Source organism: Nilaparvata lugens, unplaced genomic scaffold (assembly GCF_014356525.2).
Source record: "Nilaparvata lugens isolate BPH unplaced genomic scaffold, ASM1435652v1 scaffold3696, whole genome shotgun sequence".
Taxonomy (NCBI): Eukaryota; Metazoa; Arthropoda; class Insecta; order Hemiptera; family Delphacidae; genus Nilaparvata; species Nilaparvata lugens.
The window spans coordinates 1-26,727 of NW_024090450.1; the positions used below are offsets into that span (position 1 = coordinate 1).

At 32.6% G+C, this 26,727-nt stretch overlaps 2 protein-coding genes and 1 long non-coding RNA gene across 5 annotated transcripts; 1 reads left to right on the forward strand and 2 right to left on the reverse strand.

The window, feature by feature from the left end:
- The first annotated feature begins 476 nt into the window (after positions 1–476).
- Positions 477–14,437, forward strand: LOC120355622. Of its 3 annotated transcripts, none has more exons than XM_039444225.1 (4): positions 477–1,424; positions 4,765–4,865; positions 12,008–12,148; positions 14,134–14,437. In XM_039444225.1, exons 1-4 carry the CDS (start codon positions 1,357–1,359, stop codon positions 14,268–14,270), a joined length of 447 nt encoding a protein of 148 aa, XP_039300159.1. In that variant the 5' UTR covers positions 477–1,356; the 3' UTR covers positions 14,271–14,437. The 3 variants fall into 3 exon arrangements, with proteins under 3 accessions (XP_039300159.1, XP_039300158.1, XP_039300160.1); XM_039444224.1 differs by having other exon boundaries at positions 12,005–12,148; positions 14,134–14,433; XM_039444226.1 differs by lacking the exon at positions 477–1,424 and adding an exon at positions 2,575–2,635 and having other exon boundaries at positions 12,005–12,148; positions 14,134–14,435.
- Positions 7,499–10,574, reverse strand: LOC120355623. Its single transcript, XR_005573689.1, has 3 exons — positions 10,244–10,574; positions 8,827–8,945; positions 7,499–7,646 (listed from the first exon to the last, which is right to left on the reverse strand). It is a non-coding gene; the product is annotated as an uncharacterized LOC120355623 (long non-coding RNA).
- Positions 14,438–21,984: 7,547 nt separating the features above from the next.
- Positions 21,985–24,408, reverse strand: LOC120355624. Its single transcript, XM_039444227.1, has one exon. The coding sequence runs from the start codon at positions 24,406–24,408 to the stop codon at positions 21,985–21,987; it is 2,424 nt and encodes an 807-aa protein (XP_039300161.1).
- Positions 24,409–26,727: the final 2,319 nt, after the last annotated feature.

Consider the following 26,727-nt stretch of genomic DNA (forward strand, 5'->3'; position numbering starts at 1 on the left):
TTGTTTTCAATATTGGAGTGCGCATACCTATACGATGCGGATAGGTATGCACACTCCAATTGAAAACAATGCATCAAATCTAATCGTCCGATGCGTGCTGTCCATCCGATGACGATCTGTGTGCGCCTACCTTCAGACTATAGTAACTGTATTACCCACAGTATGGCCATTGACCAAATTAATATTATGGTACAGATCCGCCATTAAGATTCTAAACAAACTTTATAGTCCTATCTTATTGCATTGGAAATTTGGAACTTTACCGATTGAAAAAATATTTTGAACTTCCGATAAGTTTGGTATAACATTTTCGAAGGGCAATTGATTATACTTCAATATAGACCAATGAAGTTTATTTAAATAACACTAATAACGCTTAAACCATCAATTTTTTGCTTACCTCGGGCTCCTAGCGGACCAATTTTTGGAAACCACTGATCTAGATAAATATAGTATGCAGAAAGATAGATTTCAATTTAATTGTATTTCCTCATCCAATTTATTGGTTTAACCTTCTAATAAGCTGGTTTTAGATTCAGAAACTAATCGGAAGTTCAAAATATGTTCCCAATCGTTAAAAGAAGTGATAATTTCTAAATTTCCAATGCGATAAGATAGAACTATAAAGTTTGTTTGGAATCTTAATGGCGGATTTGTACCACGTGATCGAGCTAGCTAATCAAATGCGTGACGGTCAATGGCCATACTGTGGGTAATAATATTTACTGTACATTAGACCATTACACAAGATTTAGTTCGGTAATAGCGTTTCAAAAGATTCGGAAAATTACAATTCAGTTACGAAAATTGATATAATGATGTTGATTTGAATCGTGATGATAATCTCTAAAAAATATGTCCTGCGGATTGTTGGGATGGATGCATGAAGCACCATTGAGGCTACATTTTTCATCACGGATGTTAAAATGTAGACTAGGGAACAAGAACTTGACACATTTATTAAGAAATTAATTTGTGTCTTTGTCAATTATTAGCTTGTCAAAGAAGAAGCTCATCACTCGTGAATCAAACCGTGACTAATGAATTCAAAGACGAGTTACCTGCTACTAAATTATTAATCTACTATGTAAACTGAATACCTACAGCTTTCACCCAATTTACGCGTTTAATTCACAGTAATATATTCAGTTTGAAAAAGCAAATTAGTATTATGTGGAGCATGAAACTGTTAAGAAACACAGTTGAAGATATCCACTATCCCCCCACGCTTTTGCAAAGCTTGGTCTATTCGATCCACTCTTTGCTCTGCCAGTCGTATAGGAGAACATTGATGACACTTGTTCTGGTTGTAGTGTTTTATATATGTTCTGATCTTCATGTAGGTGGAAAATAGTCATGCTGGTCCATGGAAAAGTGACCAATTCAACTTTGTGTCAGTCCAGGACGTTTGTGTTGTTCTTAATGTGAGTACATCATACATTTTTATTGGCATTGTAACTGTAATGATAATGCTGTTCAAATTCACAATGATGAGTTTATTATACATAAAACCATTATGAAAACTAGACGAGTTTTTCTAGAACAAATTCAATGATTTACTCTTGACTTAATTGTTGTACCTCCGGTTGGAGCATAGTGCATCTATGAATAGCCGCCATCCCTCTCTATCCTCCGCCATTCAATAACCCATAGGAAAACATTATTGTCTCTTCACGAATACGGTACTGCCAGTATCTACCAATAGACTGATCACTGAGATGCGGTAAAATGTGTCAATATATAACAAAATTCAATTCATTGAAGAAACAAATAGGTTCTATGAATAAGTTTAGAATGTTTATTCACTAATCCGTAATAATTATATATCAATATATTATTTACTAATAAGCCTATATCTTAAGCATAAGCCTCATAAAAATAAACATTAAAAATAAATATTTTTTTTGGCCTTAATTAATTAGTATGAGTGTTATATGAAAATTATGGTAATTGAATTGAGTTTTTATTCTCAATATACAATATAATACACATTCATACATTTATAATATTTGGATAGAAATCGAACTACTTTTGTAGTTCAAAGGCTTATAGCCTACCCACATCCTTACCGTCTCACCTAGCCCTACAATCATTCCACTTGAACTTGATAATAAATTGATTATCAATTTTATATTCATTCAAAACCATACCTTACCTTTCATATTTTCCACTTCCCTCTCACTTATGTCCATTCAAATCATTCTATCTCTCCATCCGCTATTATTCATCATTAATGCAGATCAGTTCCTCACTCAGTAGTTTATATGCATTTTTGTCATACTTACTCAATTGCAGCTGTTTTCCATGCATTAAATCAAGCCGGTAAACAGCTGTTTGCAAAACAAGAAAACATGTGATTTTCATTACAGCATACTATACTGTAAAGAGATCATATGTTCTCTTTACAGTCGAGTATGTTAGGACTCTACTGAATCCTAATAACATCTGGGTAATTAATATATTAACTCAAATAATTAAAGAACTCATTTAAGGAGTTTCAAGTTATAAGAATTCATCTGAAATCTTATAATTTAGGCCTTTATATTTTATTTGAGCTCGAAGGGTCTGTCTGTTATGAACTAAGCGCTACGGGCTAGGTCATGTTTATAGAATGCAGTAGCTCGAGCAGCAGCAGGTAATGGTTTCTGTTTCTCAGAAATATAATTCTTTCTCATATAAGTATAACAGAAAATATTGTACGTAACTTGTACGGTAACGTATTTACCGCATTCGTATGATAATTCTGCCCTCAACTACGTTTCGGGCAGAAACAATCATACTTATGCGGTAAATTATCGTTACCGGACTTGTTACGTAAAGTACTACTATTTATTAGGTTAGCACAAACAATACAACAATCGGAAAAGAAAAAACAGGATATTGCCCAAAACTTCTTAAATTTCCTAATTTAGTTTCAAATTGTTCGAATATTAGGCTATAGCCTAATACTATATAGTCTATGTCCATTAATATATTTATTTAATGAATGATACTTTATTATGATTTATGATAATTTATTTTAATTGTATTTGATTATTCAATTCGTTAGCATGGAAGTGTTATTTTTTTGATTAGGCTACCAAGATTAAGTGGTTTGTCATAGGTCTTATCGGACCTTGCAATGTAAAGATCTATGAAATATCATATGCATCAGAACAGATTAAAAAGTCTCCGACATAACCATAAATATGACAACTATCGTTAACAAGATCTGGAGTATGTTTTTGGTCATATTCTGATAGTAACTCGCTCAAATTTCAGCCTTTTGGACGCTTATTATATTATATTACAGCGGTTTGAGTCGATGTCAGCTCAAGTCGATGTCAAGTGCTGAGACCGCGCCTGTGCTGCGACACCACACCAAAACTTATTCAATAATAATAATAAAAAAATTGCCTTCACCAATATACAGCTATAAATGAGAAATATGTGGAAATAGTCAACCATGCAAGTGATAAAATCACGTCCGCATGATGGAGTACAGTTAGAGAGCAATGCAGTTAGACAAGGAACAAAACAGAGACAGAGAAAGCTGGCAGATACAAATTTAACAAGGAAAATTTATGAAAAATTAATCTAATATTAATAATTATTACTAATAATAATCTATTATTCATCACGCAGGACGAAAGAAAAACAAAAAAATGTTCAAAAATGATATCGAATAAAAAAATGAATAGGAAAAAAACAATACATTACCAGAGTTTAGGAATATAACGAAGAAGAATATTGAGCTAGTCAATAGGAAACAATTAATTCAACTCCTACACTTTTTTAAGAACTATAAAACAAACACTAAAACATTATTTAAAACTATTTTGAAGTGTGTCGAGAATATATTAATGAAAAAAATAAAAAAAAAATAACATTAATCAGTTTTGGCAAAATTAGAGCAATAGATCATTCGTCACTGGAAATTAAATCATAGGGTTGTACATGGTTTCAAGATCCTCTCGGGTAATACTTAGTAGCCATTTCTTGATAATAGATTTAAGCGACTGTATTCTATCACGAGACCTGAGAACTATTTTGATATTATTGGGTAATTGATTGAAAAATTTAAGTGTAATAAAAAAATGACTTGCTAAAAAGAGTGCAGTTTGGCCTGACTCCTCGTAGGTTGTGATTTACCACTGCTCTTGTTAAATGGGTACCCTCAACCAAATCACAATAGTCCACTGTTACACCGTCATTTCCACTTACCAGGTAAAACATGGACAATACCTTGTGGACATACATTTATGTCTCAGCGGCAAAATCCCAGATTGGAGAAATAGTGGAAAAGAGTGGTCTCTATAACCCACGCCAGCAACTTCAATTCCAACTCTGTTGAAGCAGTTTAGGCGCAAATAATCTGAGTTCTGGCACCAATTTAACACTTCTTATGATATCTGGATACATTATTACTCGCCATTCAGAGCTGAAATCAGTTGACTGTTGAGGAGTTGGAATTGAACAAGTCTGAATAAAAATACTGGAAAATATTTTCCAACCACAATTACCGAGATGAAACAGATAATATAATGTGACCTCATTAAAAAAATTAGGTCACCTCCATAGTGCCGGATACAAAATGGTGGGCCATTTTGTTAGTATACTTTTTGGTCAGATTACCAACCACACACCTAACATCAAATTACCATGTGTACAGTATATGAAATAATGAAAAAAATTCTCTTGCTAATACAACAGAAGTAGAAGCTTTGCCTGGATCGCTAATTTTCTATGATCGCCAATTATTATATTTTTTATGTTATTTTGCAGAGGTTTTATTTTCGTAAACTCTTCCAAGGGATTTTCTCAAATCAATGTATTGAAAGAAGCTGATAATGACAAAATCAATTCAATGTCTGGTAACACTACAAGTAAGTAAAACTATCAAGTACTGTAACGTACCCGAAATTTGTATTGTTATTTTTCTCTATTTCAAGTTTTTTAAAAGTAATGTGAAAATGAGTAATCTGTTGAGATGGAATATTCCAACTAACAAATCCACCTTGCTAAATATTTTTATCTTCCTGATACTCATCCTTTTTACTTAATTACATCCTGTAATTACATCCTTACTTTAATTTACATCCTTACTTTAATTTACATCCTTACTTTAATTTACATCCTTAATTTACATCCTTTCTACAATAATTATTTAAGCTCGCAAATCATCGGATTGCAAAATGTACAAATTTGTAACTGGAGGCAGTGGCTCATCCAAGGGGCGCGATATAGCCTACCCACTTTAACATCCTATTTACACTAAATACAATGACACTCGTACTATTTCAATAAAAGTTAACATACTTTTTATATATTCTAGAGAGTAAAACCCCTTAGCCCCCCTTGAGTCAATCCTGGATTCGTCACTGACTGTATTGCCATGTTATACAAAATCTAAAAATCGTATAGCAATCATGTCGTAAAAGCGGTGAAATTTGCATCGCTGCAACAAGTGTCAACTCAGCGGTTCCACAGCTTCCACAGAGGGGATAAAGATTCTCACTTTTGCTATGTTCACTAACTAACTAGTCCAAATTAAGCTGTAAAGTCAAAATTGTGTTACAGTTTCAAATGTCATTGTCAAACGATGAATTGTTGCAGCAATGAAAATTTCACCCCCTACATTGAAACTGCTATAACAATGAAAGGAAAACTTGGAATAGTGAAATAATACATAATTTCAAAGAAAAGTCAATGCTCTACAAACCTACGATAAGCATAAGTTTTTATGATGCATTGTTAAGCTGTGTTTTCGTAACGGGCAGAAGCAGAATCGATTGCAGCGCACCCAGGCGGGCAGAAACAGTAACATTCAAAGAACTAGTTCTTTGACATGAATTTTGCTTTATGTGTTATGGGTAATGAACTTTTTGGGTTGTCCAAAAGGTAATTCTGAAATGATTATTGGAGATTTAATTAATAAAGTGAATTAATTGCTTTTTAAAACTCAGATAACTTTTCCACAATTATTAGTTACTTCAATAATTATGCAAAATTTTATGCTTTATAGGCATGTCAATCAAAGAGTTAACTTTTCATTTCCCATGCTTGAAATTTGTAAGGGTGAATTATTTGAAGTAACTGATTGTATTTCATTATCAATAAGATATTATTTTATTAACTAGAAGCATTCCATTATTAATAAGATATTATTATAATTATTTTATTAACTAGAATCAATTGCCTTCAGAGTCAATGCATGTTCTTTGAATCACATCGTTTATAGGTAGGCCTACCTACTATGAGTACCGTATTCAACTTCAAAGGCCTATTGAAGCTCTATCGAAAAAAAATCAATAAATAAATAATAAATAAGTGCTTTACTTTTGGCATTTTTGGAATCTACGGGTTATATTTACACCAAGGGATATCAATATTGTAAACGTTTTTTAGGCAATTTTATTTTAGCAGTCCCCTTTTTGATCATTGGATGGGTACGGTCCCGGCTGATATACAATCATGTATAAGAATCGTGAGGCCAATTGACTACCTAAATCAATATGCCTTCTCAGGCAATGTTCAATTAGGGACTCCTCACCAGTAAAAGCTATACGAATATTGGAAATTATTATTATAGATTAACACATATGACATGTACAAAGTGTATTCAAACAGGCGAACTAATTCTAATAATTATTGTTGAGATAACTATATCTTGCTCTAATAAACGAGTTCTGTTATGGTACTTTAAATAACACATAGCCTATTTTAAAATGGATGAATATTTATTAATTATAGAAGGTAACTAGTACCCTTGTGATATTCCAAAATGAAACATGATTAGTTTCGACATTTTCAATAAGGACCCTCTTGACAATGACATAATTAGAAACTGGTCATGCTTATTTTGAATATTTTAGGGTAGGCCTACTAGTTATTTTCTACAATTAACCATTAAAGTTGCCCTATTAAAATTAATACTTTATTAGGGTATTAATTAGAATTAGAGTAGCCTTTCAAACTCCTTATTCACTATAATGTTCTAAAAGCTTATCAATTTTAATCAAAACCTTGGAAATATAGCCTAGAAGGTAGAATTGAAAGTGATTATATTTGATGTGGCTTGGAACATCATATTTTCAACTTTTGCTTAAGTTATTTTTCATATTCAAAGAATTATTACCCCTTCAATGCAGTAAATAAGTACTATTACTTAATTCTTAATACAATACATAATAATTGTGATACCCTATTTTATATCCAATTCAAGTCTATTATTTAACTACGTGTTACCTATAGCATTTGCCAGTCAGCAATGTTAAATAATTTTATTAGTTCCAAAAAAGCAGAAGACATACAGAACCAATAAAGTTGTTAATAAGAGTTCGATGCTTTTGGGTTAAATATAGTTTTAAAAATCCCTCAAGTATAAACAATTAAAACATATTTTATTAATTTCATGTCACTTGCTGTTTTCTTCAAAACTACCTGAATTGAAGCAGTTAGCAGGAGCGATCAGAAAAAGAAGATATTATTATGAATAACATGAAATAAACACATCAAGATGTACTGAAAAAATGAATATATTTCTTAGATTAGTCCATCTCTTTCTTCTGTAGGCTACTACATCATACATGAATCATATCCATGGAATATTATTCATAGTTGATTTTCTTTGTCATCCTCTACTTCTGGCTGGTACATCACTAGGCCTGAAATCAAAAAGTTATAGATAATTTATTATTCATTATAAAAAAAAACCTTGCAAAGTGAATTCTGAAATTGATTGTAATCTGTATAAGTTTTTAATTATATTTCTTGGGAAGGAACCCCCCAATAATGACAAAGTAATATTATATGAGAAATTCCAATAAACCAACATTCAGTTGAATTATTATTAGCATCAATCTGTTAGTTGTGTAATTCTGAATGATTGAATAAATAAATCTCCATGCAGGAATTGGGATTAATCAGTGTGCCCCTAGGTCAAAAGAACTTGTTGGTAACAATATATTTTTGGATACCATGAACAATTATTTATTTATTTCTGTGGTCAGTAGGCCTACTTCTCGACCGTTTGGTTTACTTAACTCTTCCAAAATGTACTGCATAAAGTAATTTTTAGTTCTACATTTAGAGAAACAAGTTTAATGAAACAAATGGAAATAATCAATAAATTAATTGCTTAATCTGAAATGATGATTATCTACAACATTATAAGTAGAACTAAGTGATTTGAAAATGAATACCAAACTGCAAATACATAAATCTCTCTCAGAACAATGTGGGTATTTCATCCATGAATTTAATCATAAATTTTAAAAGGTGGAATGACTGTCATTAAAAGTTATTATTCAGTGTTTTCTACCTGCACTTGCTGGGTGAATTTTTGAAGTCATCTATTCATAGTTCTAATGTATGGTCATTTATAAAGTCATCATCCACTCAAGATCAAGATGGACAGTTGAGAAGAGTGTTTTAAAAACAATTTTAACATCAAATTATTGATGTAATGTTATCACATTATTAGATAATGTTACATAAATTATTTCTTTATGGAAGGAATCCCAAATATTATGAATAACTCTATTCCCTGAATGATAAGTGAATACATTGTTTTTTAAGCACTCTTCTCAACTGTCCATCTTGATCTCATGTGGTTTCACGTAGTTTCGAAATATTAAGATTTCCTGTAAGCTATTAATGATTTCAAAATTCAGTCAGTTTTTCTATTATTTTAGTCACGTACCATAGTTAAATCTTACTATTTGAATATCTACCATCAAATCGATAATAAAACATTGAAGTGGATAAACCTTTTTAAAAAATGGGAAACTCTATAAAATGCATCGCCTATATAAAGTTTAAAAAATGAGTGGAATTTTATCTTACCTAACTAACTTATTCTAACTATAGGTTCCAAAGAATTGTTCCATCCTGGTCAACAAGAAAGAATTCATATGCATTTCCTTTGAGCACATTCTCTTCAATATTTTGTTTGTAAATGGTACCTGAAAAAAGAAACATAATCTTTCAGCATATTCATTTTGGAGATAATGTGAAGTAAATCATCAATGATAAGACATAGTTTGGACTTTGAATAAATTAGAAGTGAACTGGGCCTCAATAAACTATTTACATTAGATATAAATACTATAAGTATATACTTACATTCATAGCACATAACAGAAAACACTTTAAAGTTTTATAATATAAATTAAAACAGGTGACACACGACATAGATAGATTAAAAACACTGAAAAACTTACATTACACTCTCTGCTCGGTTGAGAAAGGGGACACAGTTCCTTAAAAATTTCCGATTATAATGTAAGTTTTTCAGTGTTTTTAATCTATCTATGTGTGTGTCTCCTGTTTTAATTTATACTATTCACATTGATATACCTGGCATCACGCAATATATCGATCAATAGAGCATGAATAAGTTTTTCAAATACATTACTATTGTAGTTTTAAATGAGTTTGGTAGCAATGGTCAACCAGAAAAATAGTAGGCTACCTATTTTATATTTTTCCAATGGCAGTTTTTTTCCAATCAAGTTATTACTATAACAATCTATTTAATATTGTTTCCAAGTGATTTTAATTATAAATTAAGAGAAGATTAATTCATAGATAGGTACCAAAGACAAAGTAAATGTTCTAATAGTCAGGTTAGTTTTGTTATTATATTGATAAACTATGGGTTTACAATATTTTGAGGTGCAACAAGGATAATGGAAGTTTAGGACTTAGAATGTAATGAAATACTTCTAAGTCGAATTATAATGTAATTTTTAATAAATCTGTTTGTGAAAACTACTAGCTGCATTATAAAAAATGTATTTTGTGATTAGGCCAACTTACTGAAAGTGTAAAAGATTGTTAGCATGAAATGCTAAATGTTATCTTGGTTGAATAATGTTTTGAATCTGATTATTTAATATTAATCTAATCAATCAATCTTAAATGAGTTTAAATCTAATCAGTTGATTAGATTTCTCTCTTTCTTGTGATTATTCTCTACCATACACAAACTAGCTAGTCTAGGATTTACATTATTATTAAATACTACAAATTAAACATTAAAAAAAGAAATAAATAAACTTTTGTCAACTTCTAACCTCTTGAAAAATGAAAAAGATAGCAATTTAGACCTAGAGACTAGGTTATTAAAGGCCTACTACAGTGGGCTACCTGAATAAAATTGTAAACATGCTAGTAGGCTACTCATAAAATTTAAGTATATCAAATAATTGTGTACGGTAGATCTAGCCTACTTTATTATGAGAAATTTAAGTGTACTTACTTGAATCCTCTATTACATCAGCAATTTCTAACCATATTCTATTTTTCAAATAGGTAATTCGTTGTGCAGGTCTGGAAAGTACAAAACTTTGAACTTCGAAAATTTCACGCCTTTCTGTTGTAAATCCATTTTCAATTCTCTTGTAAAAATTATAAGAATAAAGAAACCAATAGAAATATTTTATACCTCAATTTTCCACTGCAAATTAATTTCACAGTATAATAGTAGCAATCCGAAATCTGACAACCAATATCAAAACAAACCATCCAACAATTAAAGATTGAGGTTAAAAAGAACATGGCGTCTGATCCGGAGAAAGATTATTCTGCCGGTGTCACGTGATCAGAGCAGAAAATAAATTCGAAGCTGTCTGTTCCCATCGACAGAATCCCAAAATTAGTTCTTTTTCGATAAAACGGTTCACGAGCAGTGATCGGTCGAAGCAAAATAGCATTGTGTTGATAGGCCTTAAAATGAACGGCAAAATGAACGACAGTTCGTCTCTGATTTGAACAGTTCTTTTTTTCTGCTCAACTTTCTGCCGATGGGTGAACACTCCCATAAGAACCAATGTTAATTTAAAGTGAATTCTGTCGTCTGCCCGTTACGAAAACACGGCTTTAGTGAGTTATAAGCCCTTAAAGTGCAAAGCATTGTATAAAAACCTGTTATTTTAACAATTACACACCTTCAAGAGCGAATATCTCGGGAACTGTTTGGAATATTACAAAATTCCACTGAACAAAAAGTGTAGAGAATTCATCAAGCTTCATTTTTGAATTATTAGTTATGTCTGTTGGACGCATTGTTCTCAAGATATGAGCGTGGAAGCAAAACGCTGAAAAATGCAACTTTTAAACTACCCTCATCCCCTTAGCACATGAGTTATGAATGGGGACTTTTGATATGTTCTCCTCCTAAATAGTCTCAATAAAGCTGCAAAGTCAAAAATTTTGTTTAAAACATTTCCTCCAAATTCCTTTGTCAATTGGTCTATTGTTGCGCAAAAAAGGAGATTTCACACTCAACACTAAAGCTGCTACAAAAGGAAATTCGTAAAAGTGTGAAATTATAAATCACATTGAAGAGAATCTAATGCTCTATAAGCTCATAATCAGCATGGATTTTTCCCGTCGTTTTTCAAAAAGTTATAAGAGCAAAAATATGAAAAATTGGTGGCAAACGTGTTTTTTTTTCAAAAATGTCACACCTTCAAGAGCGGATATCTCGAAAACTAGAGGAGATATGAAAACAGTTGTGAAAAGATATGAAAAAATGAATATTGTAGGAAATTATGTAAGCTTCAATTTGTTATATGTCAGTCAAGTCCACTTAGCACAGGTGGTAGGGGTGGGGACTTTTGATATGTTTACCTCCTTACAACTCTAAACAGAACTGCGGGGTAAAAATTGTCTTCCCAACATTACCCTCTATAACCTTTCCTTGACTGGACTATTACTAATATATAATATTAAACATGATATTTTTCTTATCTTAACTTCAGCATAGACAAGTTTTTAGTTGATTTGCATTCTTTCCATGGTTAATAGTGTTACTCAAATAAAGAATTTTCTTGTATACGTTTGTAACTTTACTTCACGATCTAGAAAGCCTAATCTGTTTTCTACCTGTCCAATGCTTCTGTAAAAATGCTCATTTAATATTAAGTTGGTAGCCAATTCTTGAATAGCATCTTCTCAACCGAAACCTATGAAAATGGTTTGAGATGAACTGATTAATTAATTGCTGAACACTTTCCAGAAGTTGGTGGACAAAAAGGCTTCATACCAGTGCAGTGTAAAGCTGGAACTGCCGATGGCATGTGCCTCACTGGTGAGCAATGCTTTAGTAGAGGAGGTCAACTGGGCAAGGCTTGCCGTACTATGGACTACTATTGCTGCTCTTGTCAGTATATCTCCAATAATAATAATTTAAAATAGGCCTAAGTTATGTAAAATATTAAACACACAAAAATATTGTATTAAATATACTGTCGCTTATCCATTTGAGATCTTGAGAGGTATTTTTGAATCACAATATTTAGTGAATGATGAACAAATAAGAAATTTAAAAATTGAATGAATATGAAATTTCACAAAAATATTTAAAAATTAAATACAGTACATCTAGATAAAGTTAATTTGACATCAAGAAATTAGAATGATTTTTGTCATCTAAGAAATTAGTAATGGAAAAATCGTTGATAAATTGAAATAAAATTAGATGAACGTTATAATGAAGGTTTAGGCTTCAGTAGAAGTCATGGTGTAATTATTCATCTATAGGCTTCATTACCGGTCAAGCATAAATTGAGATCACTTGATAATTGATTATAGTTGCGTTTACAAAAACTACAACACATGGGTTCTATTAATTCCTCTTGTTTTACATAGTTTATTCCTCTTGTTTTTACCATCTTAATTTATATATCCTGTTGGACATTGATTTCGAAGCTCCTTCAACTGTGCATTATACTATCTATTTCTCTGAATGTTCAAACCTTCCATTTCACTTTATTCTTCTACTTGGGAAGGCTATTTCAACTTGGTGCATGAAAACTATGAAAATAATAATCCACCTTCCCAGTGATTGTATTGAACGAATAGATAGGCAACCAATATTCTAATATTATTTAGTAAATGGCAAAAAATATTGATAGTGAGAAACATCTTCATATCATAAAATATGAAGATTATTATAGCTACATTTAAGTTTCCACCATACAATGTTGATAATTTTAAATTCAAATTTTATTTATTCAAACTCACAATATTCACAAACAGAATCAATAACAAATACAAAAAGACACGGCTCAGTTAGATGAAAAAATAATTAAAAACTAATAATAAAATAAATACTGGTATGTTTTATTAAAGAGAAATTTGTGAATTGGAATAAAAATACTACTTGCAGGAAATTAATAAAACAATATAAGAATCTTTTAATACCCTTTATTTTAAAAAAACTTCAAAATAGTTCAACGACTAGCTTCGACCCCAACTTAGGTCATTTTCAAGTTGAAATAAAATCGACCTAAGTTAGGGTCGAGACTAGTCGTTGATCTATTTTGAAGTTTTTTTTAAATAAAGGGTACTACAAGATTTTTATATTGTTTTATTAATTTGTTCAAAAGTAGCCCATGTAAGTGAAGTGTTTTTACTTGCAGAAAGTATAAATATGCCACGTTTGGAAGTAGGAATGAATATCACTTAAATTAATTTTGAATTCATGGATAAATGGAGAAAGAAAAAGAAGAGAGAAAGAAAAGACTAGCAACCATTCACTCTCACATTAACTATTTCACTCCCTTGCACACTTTCCAATAACAGCTCATCTTACTAATTGTTAATTTTATTACTTTGCACTACGGTAGAACAGGATAGCTTTAGTAAAAAACGACATAGTTCATTCTTTGGAAAGGCAGTAAAAATAACAAACCACCATCGTTTATTTAACACACACAAAACAGCTGTTGTCATTGCCAACATAGGAAAACCAATGTATTTAAAGTTGAACGTAGAATATAAAATAATAGTTCAGTACCATTAACTCACTTTTCTAACACTAATGCTTATTGCAAGCCACCAATTTAAACTAAGACACATTACATTGCAAAATTCCTTGATCATCTCGACGAATGAATGCTTTATCATGAGTTAGGATTATGATCAATTTATTTCAAGATCAAGATTTCAATTAGATTTAGGCCTAACTGTCATTCTGTAACACTATAATATATTTTGTAAGTCGCTACACATTTTACATTGTGGAAAATATTTGAAAATTTGAACATCTTATATTCTGTAGGTACTTTGTTATTCAAGTACATAACTCATATCATTAATTACTGAACAGGTTATTTTTGTTTGATTTCCACTTTCCTTTTGCAGTTATGCAAACGTGTGGTGACACCACGAGAGAGCTCGTGTCTTATTTTCGGTCCCCTGACTATCCAGCCAGGTCTTCAGGAACTCTTGCCTGTGACTTCGACTTGATTATTCAAGATAACATCTGTGCTGTCAGGTAAACTCAAACTTAGTTTCCCTAATCATCAACACATCCCTAAATATCACTGACTTTCTGGGTTTGATGATAGTATTTATGAATATTTATTTACTTACCGTATTCATTCATTAGTCTGAATGTCATCAAATCAAATCAAAACAATCAAATCAAAATTATTTATTCACAATACAAACAGTTGAGGGTCCTGCCAAACCCAAAGGTTTTTTGGCGGGTGCCCAGTTACAGGAAAAAAATGAGTTATAAAAGATAAATAAACTTAGACAAAATAAATATTACACTTCAAAGATTTTATGTAAAAAATAAAAGAAAACTAATGCAAAATGAAAAAATAAAATAAGAAATATACATCAGATTTTGATACAGAATTAATAAAAAAAGGGAAAAATGAAAATTATTAAAAATGGGAAAAAAAGGGAAAAATGAAATATTACACTTCAAAGATTTTATGTAAAAAATGAAAGAAAACTAATGCAAAATTAAAAATAAAATAAGAAATATACATCAGATTTTGATACAGAATTAATAAAAAAAGGGAAAAATGAAAATTATTAAAAATGGGAAAAAAAGGGAAAAATGAAATATTACACTTCAAAGATTTTATGTAAAAAATGAAAGAAAACTAATGCAAAATTAAAAATAAAATGAGAAATATACATCAGATTTTGATACAGAATTAATAAAAAAAGGGAAATATGAAAATTTATTAGAAAGGAATGAAATAATAAGGAAAAGGGAAAAAATTTTTTACCCAAGTAATAGTACATTTTTATCGTTGAGGCAGGCGGCAGTGACAATAAAAGGAAAATTATTTCAAAACTTCTGCCAGCAAAAATTGAAAAATTCTAATAATGTAAGCATATACTGTCATTTTTTAACTTGACGTTTCTTAAATTATGTGTACGTTTGTAATATTATTAGTTTTATAAATTGATTGTGCTGTTATTATTGAGATGCAACATTACATCCTTCTTAGAGTAATCACGAATATTTGGAGGTAGTCTGTTAAATAAGTAGGGAATTACATGATGTAGGGATCTTCTACCATAAATATTATTGAATCTGGATACTACATAATTATATTGACGGAGATCTTAAATTGTAGGGTGAGGGAGGAGCAAGGAGTCTATAGTATAAATTTTCTTTGTGGAGTATTACAATTTTGAAAAGATAGAAATGTTTGGGCGATAAGGTATGATAGAATATTTGTAAGCTACGTGGGTTGTATGGATCAATATTGTTAACATAAGGAATTCTGGTAGTTATACATTTTAATGTTCTTAATTGTATTCGTTCAACTCTAGATAAAAGATAATCGGCTGCACTTCCCCATGATTCAATGCCATATCTAATTATTGGTTCCATCAAGGACTTATAAATCAGATATAGGCAGTCAGGGGTGATATTTTTATGCAAATAAAAGGCTTTTGCGTTAAGCGCTTGAAGTTTTTTTGAAATGTAGTCTATGTGAGGACACCATCTCAGGCTGCTATCGATTATAATGCCAAGGTAACGGGTACTATTTACTAAAGTAAGAGACGGACAAGTGCAGATCTGAGAAGCATTCGCATGAAGGCAATGACAGCCGTGGCTTAATACAGTTGGATTTACGTTGCATCTTAGATGTGGAGATTTAAAGTGCATTAGTACAGTTTTTTCCTGTTGATTATGAGATTTCTTTCATGGGACCATTTCAGAATTCTGTTGTAATCAAACTGTATTAATTGTTCAGCCACTTTTGAATTCTTATGTCCAACAATCAGAGCTGTATCGTCAGCATACATTAATACTTCTCCATGTCTGATTACTTTGGAAATTGAATTTACATAAATATTGTACAAAATGGGACCTAAAATGCTTCCCTGCGGAACTCCAAAATTGTCACATTTATATAACCCACTGTGATTGCCCCCTAGGTTAACCATGAAGTGTCTATCACTCAAATAGCTCTCAAAAAATTTCAATACATTGCCAGTAATTCCAATATTAAGTAATTCTTCAAGAAGTATCCTATGATTAAGTGTATCAAATGCTTTTGAATAATCTATGAATAGCGCAAGAACATGATATCTGTCATTCAGGAGAATATTTATTTTATGTGTAAAATTTACTAGAAGTGACTCAGTGCATTTTCCTTTTTGGAATCCATACTGATAATTAGAAATAATATTGTTCTGGAGTATGTATTTATTTAATTGTGTTAATAAATATTTTTCAAAATTTTTTTCTGGTACTGACAATTTAGAGATTGGTCTGTAGTTATTGAAGTTATCACGTGCACCAGATTTATGAATTGGTTTAACTATTGAATTTTTCAGGGAGTCGGGGAAAATGCCTTTTAGAATAGATAAGTTGATCATGCGGCAAATAGGAGTGCAAAGATAGTCTTCAAGGGTTTGCAATTCCAATACTCCTATACCATCATATCCAGGGGATTTGTTTTTATCCATATCATGAACTATTTATTTAATGTCTTGAATAGTAGCTTGTCTTAGATAAAAGTTGTGATTAGGTGGGATTGAAACAGAGTCATCAAGAATTATTGGACATAAATGGGAAGTATTTCTAATATTTGCTCTGAAAGAATCCGCGAAGGCTAAGCAAATTTGGTCTGGATTTGAGAATTTGTGAGAGAAGTATTTAAGGATTCTACTATCTGAGACGTCAGATGATCGTCCTAAAATACCATTTATACACTCCCATTTCTTCCTGATATTGTTTTTTGAATCATTGAAGCTTTTTATTATATAAGTTTGTTTTAGCAAGTGTGATATCTTTATTGAGTTTGTTCCTGTAAACTTGATAAGATTCAAGATTTCTTTATTGTGAAAAACATTTATATACAAATGCATAGCATCGTCATAATAAATTTAACATGGTAAATAAAAAGTATTTACATTCATAGAAATAAAAATTCAAACACAAGCATACAAATAGCAAACAAAAATACCCTCAAATTAAAAACTCCTCTTTTCTATACGGGCATTTTTCTATTAAAATATTTTTCATGGTTCTCTTAAATTTACCCACTTCTAGCTCCTTCAAATGTGCAGGAAGCTTATTATAAGCTCTTATACCAAACTCCTTGAAGCAGTTCAATGTATTTGCATAATTGCACTGGTTCACTCTAAGAGATTCAGAATTTCTTTGTGTAGTGGTTGTGAACGTTGCTATTTACAGAAATACTTGCTAAATTAATTTTCACATACATATAAGACATTCAAGAATGTAAATAGCTGGTACTGTCAAAATGTTGAATTTTCTAAATAAATCCACACAATGAAAACGACTATTCACATTAGCAATAACCCTTACTGCTCGTTTCTGTAACACAAATAGTTTCTTTACATTCGTATCATTACCCCAGGCAACAACACCATAATACAAATGAGAATGAAGATTAGCAAAATACACTGAAATTATAACACTCTTATCAACAATGAACTTCAATCTATTCAATATAAAAATTCCCTTCGATAGTTTGCCACATAATATTTTGATGTGTAGGTCCCATTTTAAATTGCTTTGAACTGTTATACCAAGAAACTTTGCATTGTCAGGTTGTAATCTAAATCCAAATTCCAAAAGTTGAGTTTTGCCCTTATTAGGACACAATGAATTAGAAGCTGTCCAATCTTCAATTATCTCATTAACCGTATGCAAGCTACCAGAAAGACTATTATTTTTTATTTGAACAGCTAAATCATCAGCAAACATAAAAGGTTTTACATTTTTACAACTGATTGCTGCAGGAAGATCATTAACGTATATAATGAAGAGGATAGGGCCAAGTGTGGAACCTGATGATACTTTTAAATAATTAGAAAAACAGCCATCGTAAAAAACAGTTTGATATCTATCACTCAAGTAAGAGGCAATTAAATTGGTTGACATATCATCGAAACCATAAAATTTGAGCTTTTGTAATAGGATGGGATGAGATATTGTATCAAAAGCTCGCCTCATGTCATAAAAGCTGCCTAGCAAATTACACCTCTCATCAATGGAATAAATACAGTTTTCCATGAATTCAGATATAGCTGTATTTGTGCTTCTATTAGGTCTGAACCCAAATTGACTATCGGAGAACAGTGAGTTATTTTCAAAGAACTCAACAATCTGACAATACAAAATAACCTCAAAGATTTTAGAAATAACTGGAATGATAGAAATTGGTCTAAAATTATTATACTCACTTGCAGAACCTTTCTTGAAAAGAGGAATTACTTTGACAAATTTTAAGCTATTAGGAAAAACGCCATCAAGAATACAATCATTAAACAGAGAGCTTAGTACCTCACAAATATGAGGAGAAGCCAGTTTCAACAAATGAGAATTCAAGCATTACACATCAAGGCAAGCACTATTCTTTAAGGAAAGTATTACACTATGAACCTGCTCAACACTCGTAAGATTAAAAGAGAAAGAGGGTTTTGAATTTGGCAATGAATTTTTGTAATTGTCAAGATAATGAAAAACGTCATGGACAGAATCTGCTATTGAACGCAATTTTCGATCTACACTGTCAATAAAAAAATCATTGAATCCATCTGAAGTATGACTAGATATTTTATCACCTTTAGCCACTTCATTCCTATTTAAATTTTCTCTGACTATTGACCACAATTCCCTTGGTTTATTTTTGGCACGCAAAATACCATTCTTATTGTAATCGAGTTTAGATTGTTTACCATCTTTTTAAAAGATCTTTTCAACTGATTATACATGCTTTTATGAGTGGCAGAACAGGAAATCTTATAGAGGTCGTACATAAGTAAGCATTGTTCCTTTATATTTTCAATCTCTTCAGTGTACCACAATAGTTTTACTGGAGGATATCTGCCACTTTCTACACATCTGATGGGAAGAGCTGCATCAGCAATACAAAGAAATTTATTTAAAAAATGAGCAAATTTATCCTCAATACTATTGAATGCATAAACATCTAACCAATTAGAATATATTACTGATCAAAAACTAAGATTCATAAAAACTGATTTTTCCTTGAAATTTTACTAATTTTTGAAAAACTGTAACTCATTGGATATAGAAAGATCCAAATGATCTCATTATATTAGGAATTTCATTATCCAAATAAATGGTGAGAGCAAATTTTTCCTTTCGATCACAGGATTTGGCGGAAATAACTAGAAACTGAACGAAAAATACGATGTTTTTGGGCCACTCTGTATCTATCACGAGGAAATTTTGCTTGATAAATTTGGTTCTGGACTTCTCTTATGTATCAAAACAATATATCGAAACATCAGAACTATGATTATAAAATGCAAGCACATCCCCTTTTCATGTATATATTGACTGGACTATGGTAACTGTAGTTTTCTCAAACACCAGTTGAAAAGTGGGGAGTGCGATCGCCCCGAGCCCCGATCACTCCCCCCCTGGATCCGCGCCTGTAACCCGTGCTCCGCAAGGGTCTATCTTGAACTTTAAAAACTGAAAACTTGATGTAATGAAATATTGGAAAATTGAAAATCCTAGGTTAATAAAGAATCTCTATGCAAAATTTCAAGTCAATCAGTCCAGTAGTGATGATGCGTCAACCATAATTTCCAGCTCTTCCCATTATTATAGTATAGATGATGGATAGATGGAATAGATGGATAGATGATTTATCAGTATCTTTGATTGTGAATATCTTTTGAACGGTTTGAGAAATCGGTGCGGTTTTCACTGTTTATTTTCTTTTGAAATTCTGAATCGAAATCATGTATCATATAAATACCTTCCAATTCAAAAAAATTAAGTTGAATCCAAAATGGCAGTTTCAAGATGGCGAAACAAAGTTTTGATGCGACAGAGAAGCAATTATTTTTATTCGAATAGGATCCCCAATCATACCTATCATCTAATCTCCCTTCTAAAAGAAATTTTCATCTGTTCCTATACAACAAATGGAAGCATGACAAATTGAAAACTTGACATGATGAAACCTTGAAGAATTGAAAATTGAAAATAATCATCCTCGGTTAATTAAGAATCCATATGTAGAAAATATAAATAATTACTAATTCTATTGTGTTATATTCATGTTTTTCTTATGAATCCCAATGATACAGCATGAAACCCATGTCCATTTCATTTGTTTCAAAATTTTACATTAATAAATAATCATTTGAATAATTATCATCCAAGTTCAAATGTAATGAAAACAACTTCCTTCAAAAAATAATTTATAATAATACGTTTTGAGGGAAATAATTGAGAACAAAAAAAAAAGGAAGAATTGGGATTCAAACTGAGAAACAATCGGTCTGAAACCGAGCGCTCTACCACTACGCAACAATTCCACTCGAATTTTTGTATGTCTTATTGTAACAACTTTATAACCTCCATATTATAAACAAACACATTCTACAACAATGTAGGTTATGCTGTATAGAATTTCATGTCCCATAAATGGAATTTGAACATTAATTCTGAAAAATCTAGAAGGCAAATTGAAATTTCTGCTTCGAGGTGCACGTGATTGATATTTTTAGAATCTATGTGCAAAATTTGGAGATCTAAATCATTCCTGTTTTTCCGTTATGCAATCCACAAGTTGGCATGTCTTGATACGAACGAACACAACCCTACTCTCTCTCTCTCTTATTAGCCTATTTAGATTAATAGATTCTACAGATTTATGTTTTTGAATTGCCGGCCGAGTGGCTATGGAAGAACGAAAAGGTGATTGGATAGCCCAAATTACAAGCGAGAGCAGAGGACTGTCAATAAATTTAAAGAGCAAAATATTGAATGATAATATGCTAGAATAAAGAGAGCAATAATTAATAGATTGAATGTAGTAAGTAATATTTTCAGCATTAAATTCATACCAGAAGTGACTTATTTGGTTACTCACCAGCAAGTAGTTTTCTTCAAATACTAAATACCAACTTACTCCAGGAATTGGAATTAGGTTTGTGGCAGGACAAGACGGAGTCGGGAAAAGGTGTTGTCCTCTCTTGTACATCTGCTACCCCTATCCAATGTATGTTAATTCTGGCAAAAATTTAATTACTGATCAGTCCGAAAATTGCTTGGAAGATAACTTTACTATATTGACTATTACTTTACACTGCTGTACAATTCAAAGTCCGATCGCACTAGTTGAATATTTCAATTTATATATTCACAAATAACAAAGAAAAACTGTACTTTTCCCCAACTTGGGACAGTTAATATATCAATAATAATTTTAACACAACGACGAACGTGTAAAATTGAATTTCAATGGCAACAATCGAAAAAACAGCAATGATCCTGTTTTTTCACTGTCCGATCCGAGCTGACAACTTCAACTAACGATTATGCGATAGAATAATCTAAATACTAACTTATCCGCTAGGGCGCAGCAGCTGCCGGCCTCGCCACTACAACTACTGCTAGACTTAAAACTAATTTAAACTAGACTTAATCTAAATACGCTAAAGGGCGTCACCATTCCCCCCACCCTGAAATGTAGTTTCCAGCCACGACTTTGGCCAAAACTAGACAAAACAAAACAAACCGAAAGAAAATTAAGACAACAAAAGAAAAATGCTAACATTACAAAACGAACAATAATTCTTATCCTAAGAATTATTGTGTGGGCAATGGAAACAATTTGGTGGCAGGACGTTTGAAACGACCAGTAGCTAAACGTACTACTGCCTCATGTATGACACCATCGGCTCCAGGAAACACTTCCTCAATAATTCCTAGAGGCCACTTCAATGGGGAAGATTAGGCTGATCCACTATCACAACCGTTCCAACATTTGAAGATTTCATTTCAGGTGGACACTCTATTTCTTCAATTTCAAATTTTACAGGCCAGTGATTTTCCTCCATAGTCAACCAGTGGGGTCCTGTCCACCATGTCTCGTGATTAATGAGATCCATTGGTTTAAGACCACGCGATAAACAATCGGCGGGATTTTCCTCACCAGAAACATGCATCCAACAATCAATGCGTGAGTTTTGAATTTTCGAGACCCGATTAGCCACGAACGTTTGCCAACGCGACGGCGAACCTCTTATCCAATGGAGAACAACAGTTGAGTCCGACAAAGCGACAACTCGGACGATTTTACAACGAAGTTCGAGGACAGAGAGGGTAGCTTCAAGTAGATTGACTAGGAGAAGAGCAGCGCACAATTCCAATCTCGGTATTGATAGAGTTTTACTCGGTGCAACCTTCGATTTTCCACACAGCAGCGTTACTGTTGAAGAACTACCATCTTTTTCCTGTGATTTCAAATAGATCACAGCTCCATAGCCAGACTGACTTGCATCGCAAAAACAAATTAATGTAATCTTGGAACCAACAAATACTCCTAAGTGACGAGGAATGGACAAATTCGACAAAGATTGAAATTCTGTTTGACATATCTCCCACTGAGATGCAATAGAATCAGGCGGTTTTTCATCCCAATCTGAACCAATACGCCATAATTCTTTTATAAGACATTTCAAAAACAACGTGAGAGGAGCCACTAGTCCTAGAGGATCATAGATTCGCGCCACAGCGGATAATATATTCCGTTTTGTGGCAATAGAGTGACCCTGTGAGACGAAAAAACGAAACGAATCGGAAAATGGTTGCCACTCTAGACCTAATATGGCTAATGAATTTTCGATATTGAATTCTTTGGACAACAAGGACCTTTCACTATCATTGAGACTTGTCATCAGCTCCTCCGAATTTGACGCAAACTTAGTCAATTCAAATCCACCAGCTTTAAACAGCTCTTTGGCCTGACTACACAATTTTTTCGCGTCACTTACAGAAGGGACAGACGTTACCAAATCGTCCATGAACATATCTGTAGGAATGCGAGCTTTAGCATCCGGAAAATTATCGCCTTCCCTCTCAACCAACTCATGGATAGTTCTCAAAGCCAAGTACGGAGAGGAAGTGATACCAAATACGACACAATTTATTTCATAGGTTTCAACAGGATCGTCTACCGAAAATCTCCATAACACCCGCTGAAATTCACGGCAAGATTCACTCACAAATATTTGACGATACATCTGTTTCAAATCACCTGTCACTCCAATTGCAAAAAGACGAAAATTCAATAGCAACACGAAAATGTTCGTCTGTAACTTCTGACCAGCATGGAGAATCGAATTCAATGACAAACCAGTCGTAGTTTTAGCGCTTGCATCATAAACGATTCTTACAGGTGTAGTAGTACTACGAGCCTTCACGATTGCGTGGTGAGGAATATAATACCCCTGTTTATTTTCCTGATCCTCAATCAAGGTCATGTGCCCTTGGCGCAAATAATCCAACATTATTTCGTGGTATGCGATCTTAATATCTTCGGAGCGAGCGAGACGATTTTCCAAATTTGTCAATCTCCGTTTAGCCATAGAATATGAATCACCCAAACAATCAGCTGATTTTTCAAACGGCAAGGATACCACGAATCGACCTGATTCCAAACGACGAACAGACGAACGAAAATTATTTTCACAATCCAACTCGGCAGGTGTAAGATCATTCCCCGATTTAGGACAATCTTCAACCTCCCAAAACCTCTGTACTAGGTCATTCAAAGGTGGACTAGAGACGAGCAAACAATTATTGAATTGTTTATTTTGTGACGAGTTCAAAACTGGGGCTCGACCCATAACAATAAAACCCAGTTTACTGTCAACTAATTTGACTGAACCTACCTCTTGATGAGATTGGTAATTATTGATAAGATCGGGAAAGAATTCGGCACCCAAAATACCATCCAATTTTCCAGGGATGAAAAATTTATCATCCGCCAATTTCAATGATTTCAAGTAGGACAACTTAGACACATCAACTTCACGAGATGGTAATCTGTCAAGTATTTTTTCAACTACCAACGCATCAACAGCAAACGAAAATGTAGTGTCAGCGTGAGAACGAATTGTGAACGACGCTCGACCTTGAACCTTACTTGATTGACCGCCAAACCCAGTGACAGTTGAATAGACAGGTTTAATATACAAGCCTAGCTGACGACACGCACGAGAAGTTACAAAATTCTTCTCACTACCAGAGTCGATAAGAAATCGCAGGGGACATTCTTGCCCTCTCTTATTTCTGATCAGAACGATAGCAGTAGACAATAAAACAATAGTTTTATCATTTTCAGACTCATTGTTTACCATTTAGTACTACAACAACTAACACCACTCTCTTCAGATTGATTTTTGAAATCGAAATGCAACAACGTATGATGTGAATTTTTGCATTGAGTACAGGAAGCATTGCTTTTACACTCACGAGCTGAGTGACCTCCCACTAAACATTTTAGACAATAAGACTTCTCTTTTATGAGACGAAATCTATTCCATGGCGAGAGTTTCAAAAATGACTCACAATCTGTCAACTTATGTTTACTCCCCTTACAGCTTATACAATGAGATTTTCCCCGACTATCACTAGGAATTTTATCTCCTGACTGAATTGCGAAATTCTTAGAGTTTGATGAGCCCTTTAACGCTTTTCCACTATGAAAACTATCACCCTTATTTTTATCAATCGACAATGATCGAACTTGTTTTTCAATGAAACTTACAAAGTCTTTATAAGTGGGCTCCTCTTTATCTCTATGAGATGATTCAAATTCTCTACGAGTTACAGTATCAAGAATTCTCAAACCAAAATGTAAGAATATAGCATCGTCAAGCCCATTATTTTTCAATCTTTTTACAGCAGTAACAGAGTTACAAAATCGGTCTAATACCGAAGTCAAACCTTCCCTGCTTTCTACTTTAAGCCCTTTGAATTGAAAAATCTCATCGAAATAGGTTTCCAACTGAGCTCTTGGATTATTATAGCGATTAACTAAAGCATTCCAAATAATACTATAGTTTGCAGCTACGGTAGGGAGATGCCTACAAATATTGGATGCTTCACCTGTAAGTTTTGATGTTAAATATTGAATTTTTTGTTGGTCAGACAATGCTTTATTTTCATGAACGAGATTTTTGAATAACTCATAAAAGACAGCCCATTCGGACTGACGACCACTAAATTTCGCTAACTCAATTTTCGGTAATAGTAATTCATTTGACACAGTAGTAGGTGAGGTTGTCGGTGCCGATTGCACTTCAACAGTAGGTGCTGAATTAATTTTTTGAAGAAGTTCAGCTGTTCCATATATTTTCACTACCATAACCAAGTAACTGTCATTGAATGCTGGATTGAATTGATCATTCAAACTTAATTCTAATTCATTGATAAGAAGTTCAGTTTTTTCATATTCAATAACAGTATTTGGAATCAATCTATGCAATGTGAGGAATTGACTAGCAACTTTTTTATTAGTTCCTACATCCTTAACTAAATCAAAACATCTTTGAACTCTTGAAAATAGCTGAGTTAATTTTGCTTTATTTATTCGCAATGATACCTCAGTTGGCGAAGCCAGCTTCGGCTCATTGGAAGCAGTTTCCATTGTAATTCAATTTAATTTTTCAATAGAATAGAAAACGATTCGATGAACAAGTTATTATTACAACTGGACAAAACAGATAACTTATCTGAAACAAACAAGTCCATTGTATTGCGATAATGCGATAAGCATTGCTTGAACGCAAGGCTAGCAACTATGCTGAATGAAAGGAGTCGACAATCGCTGACATGCAGCTTTCTCTAACAAGAAAATAATTGTACAATACGGACTCAGAATTGTAACGCAGAATAATTCTAGCATGAAAAAAAATACAAATTCGAAACAATTGGGTTCATATCCGGTCCAACAGGAACATAATGGATAGCCCAAATTACAAGCGAGAGCAGAGGACTGTCGATAAATATAAAGAGCAAAATATTGAATGATAATATGCTAGAATAAAGAGAGCAATAATTAATAGATTGAATGTAGTAAGTAATATTTTCAGCATTAAATTTATACCAGAAGTGACTTATTTGGTTACTCACCAGCAAGTAGTTTTCTTCAAATACTAAATACCAACTTACTCCAGGAATTGGAATTAGGTTTGTGGCAGGACAAGACGGAGTCGGGAAAAGGTGTTGGCTTCTCTTGTACATCTGCTACCCCTATCCGATGTATGTTAATTCTGGCATCAATTTAATTACTGATCAGTCCGAAAATTGCTTGGAAGATAACTTTACTATATTGACTATTACTTTACACTGCTGTACAATTCAAAGTCCGATCGCACTAGTTGAATATTTCAATTTATATATTCACAAATAACAAAGAAAAACTGTACTTTTCCCCAACTTGGGACAGTTAATATATCGATAATAATTTTAACACAACGACGAACGTGTAAAATTGAATTTCAACGGCAACAATCGAAAAAACAGCAACGATCCTGTTTTTTCACTGTCCGATCCGAGCTGACAACTTCAACTAACGATTATGCGATGGAATAATCTAAATACTAACTTATCCGCTAGGGCGCAGCAGCTGCTGGCCTCACCACTACAACTACCGCTAGACTTAAAACTAATTT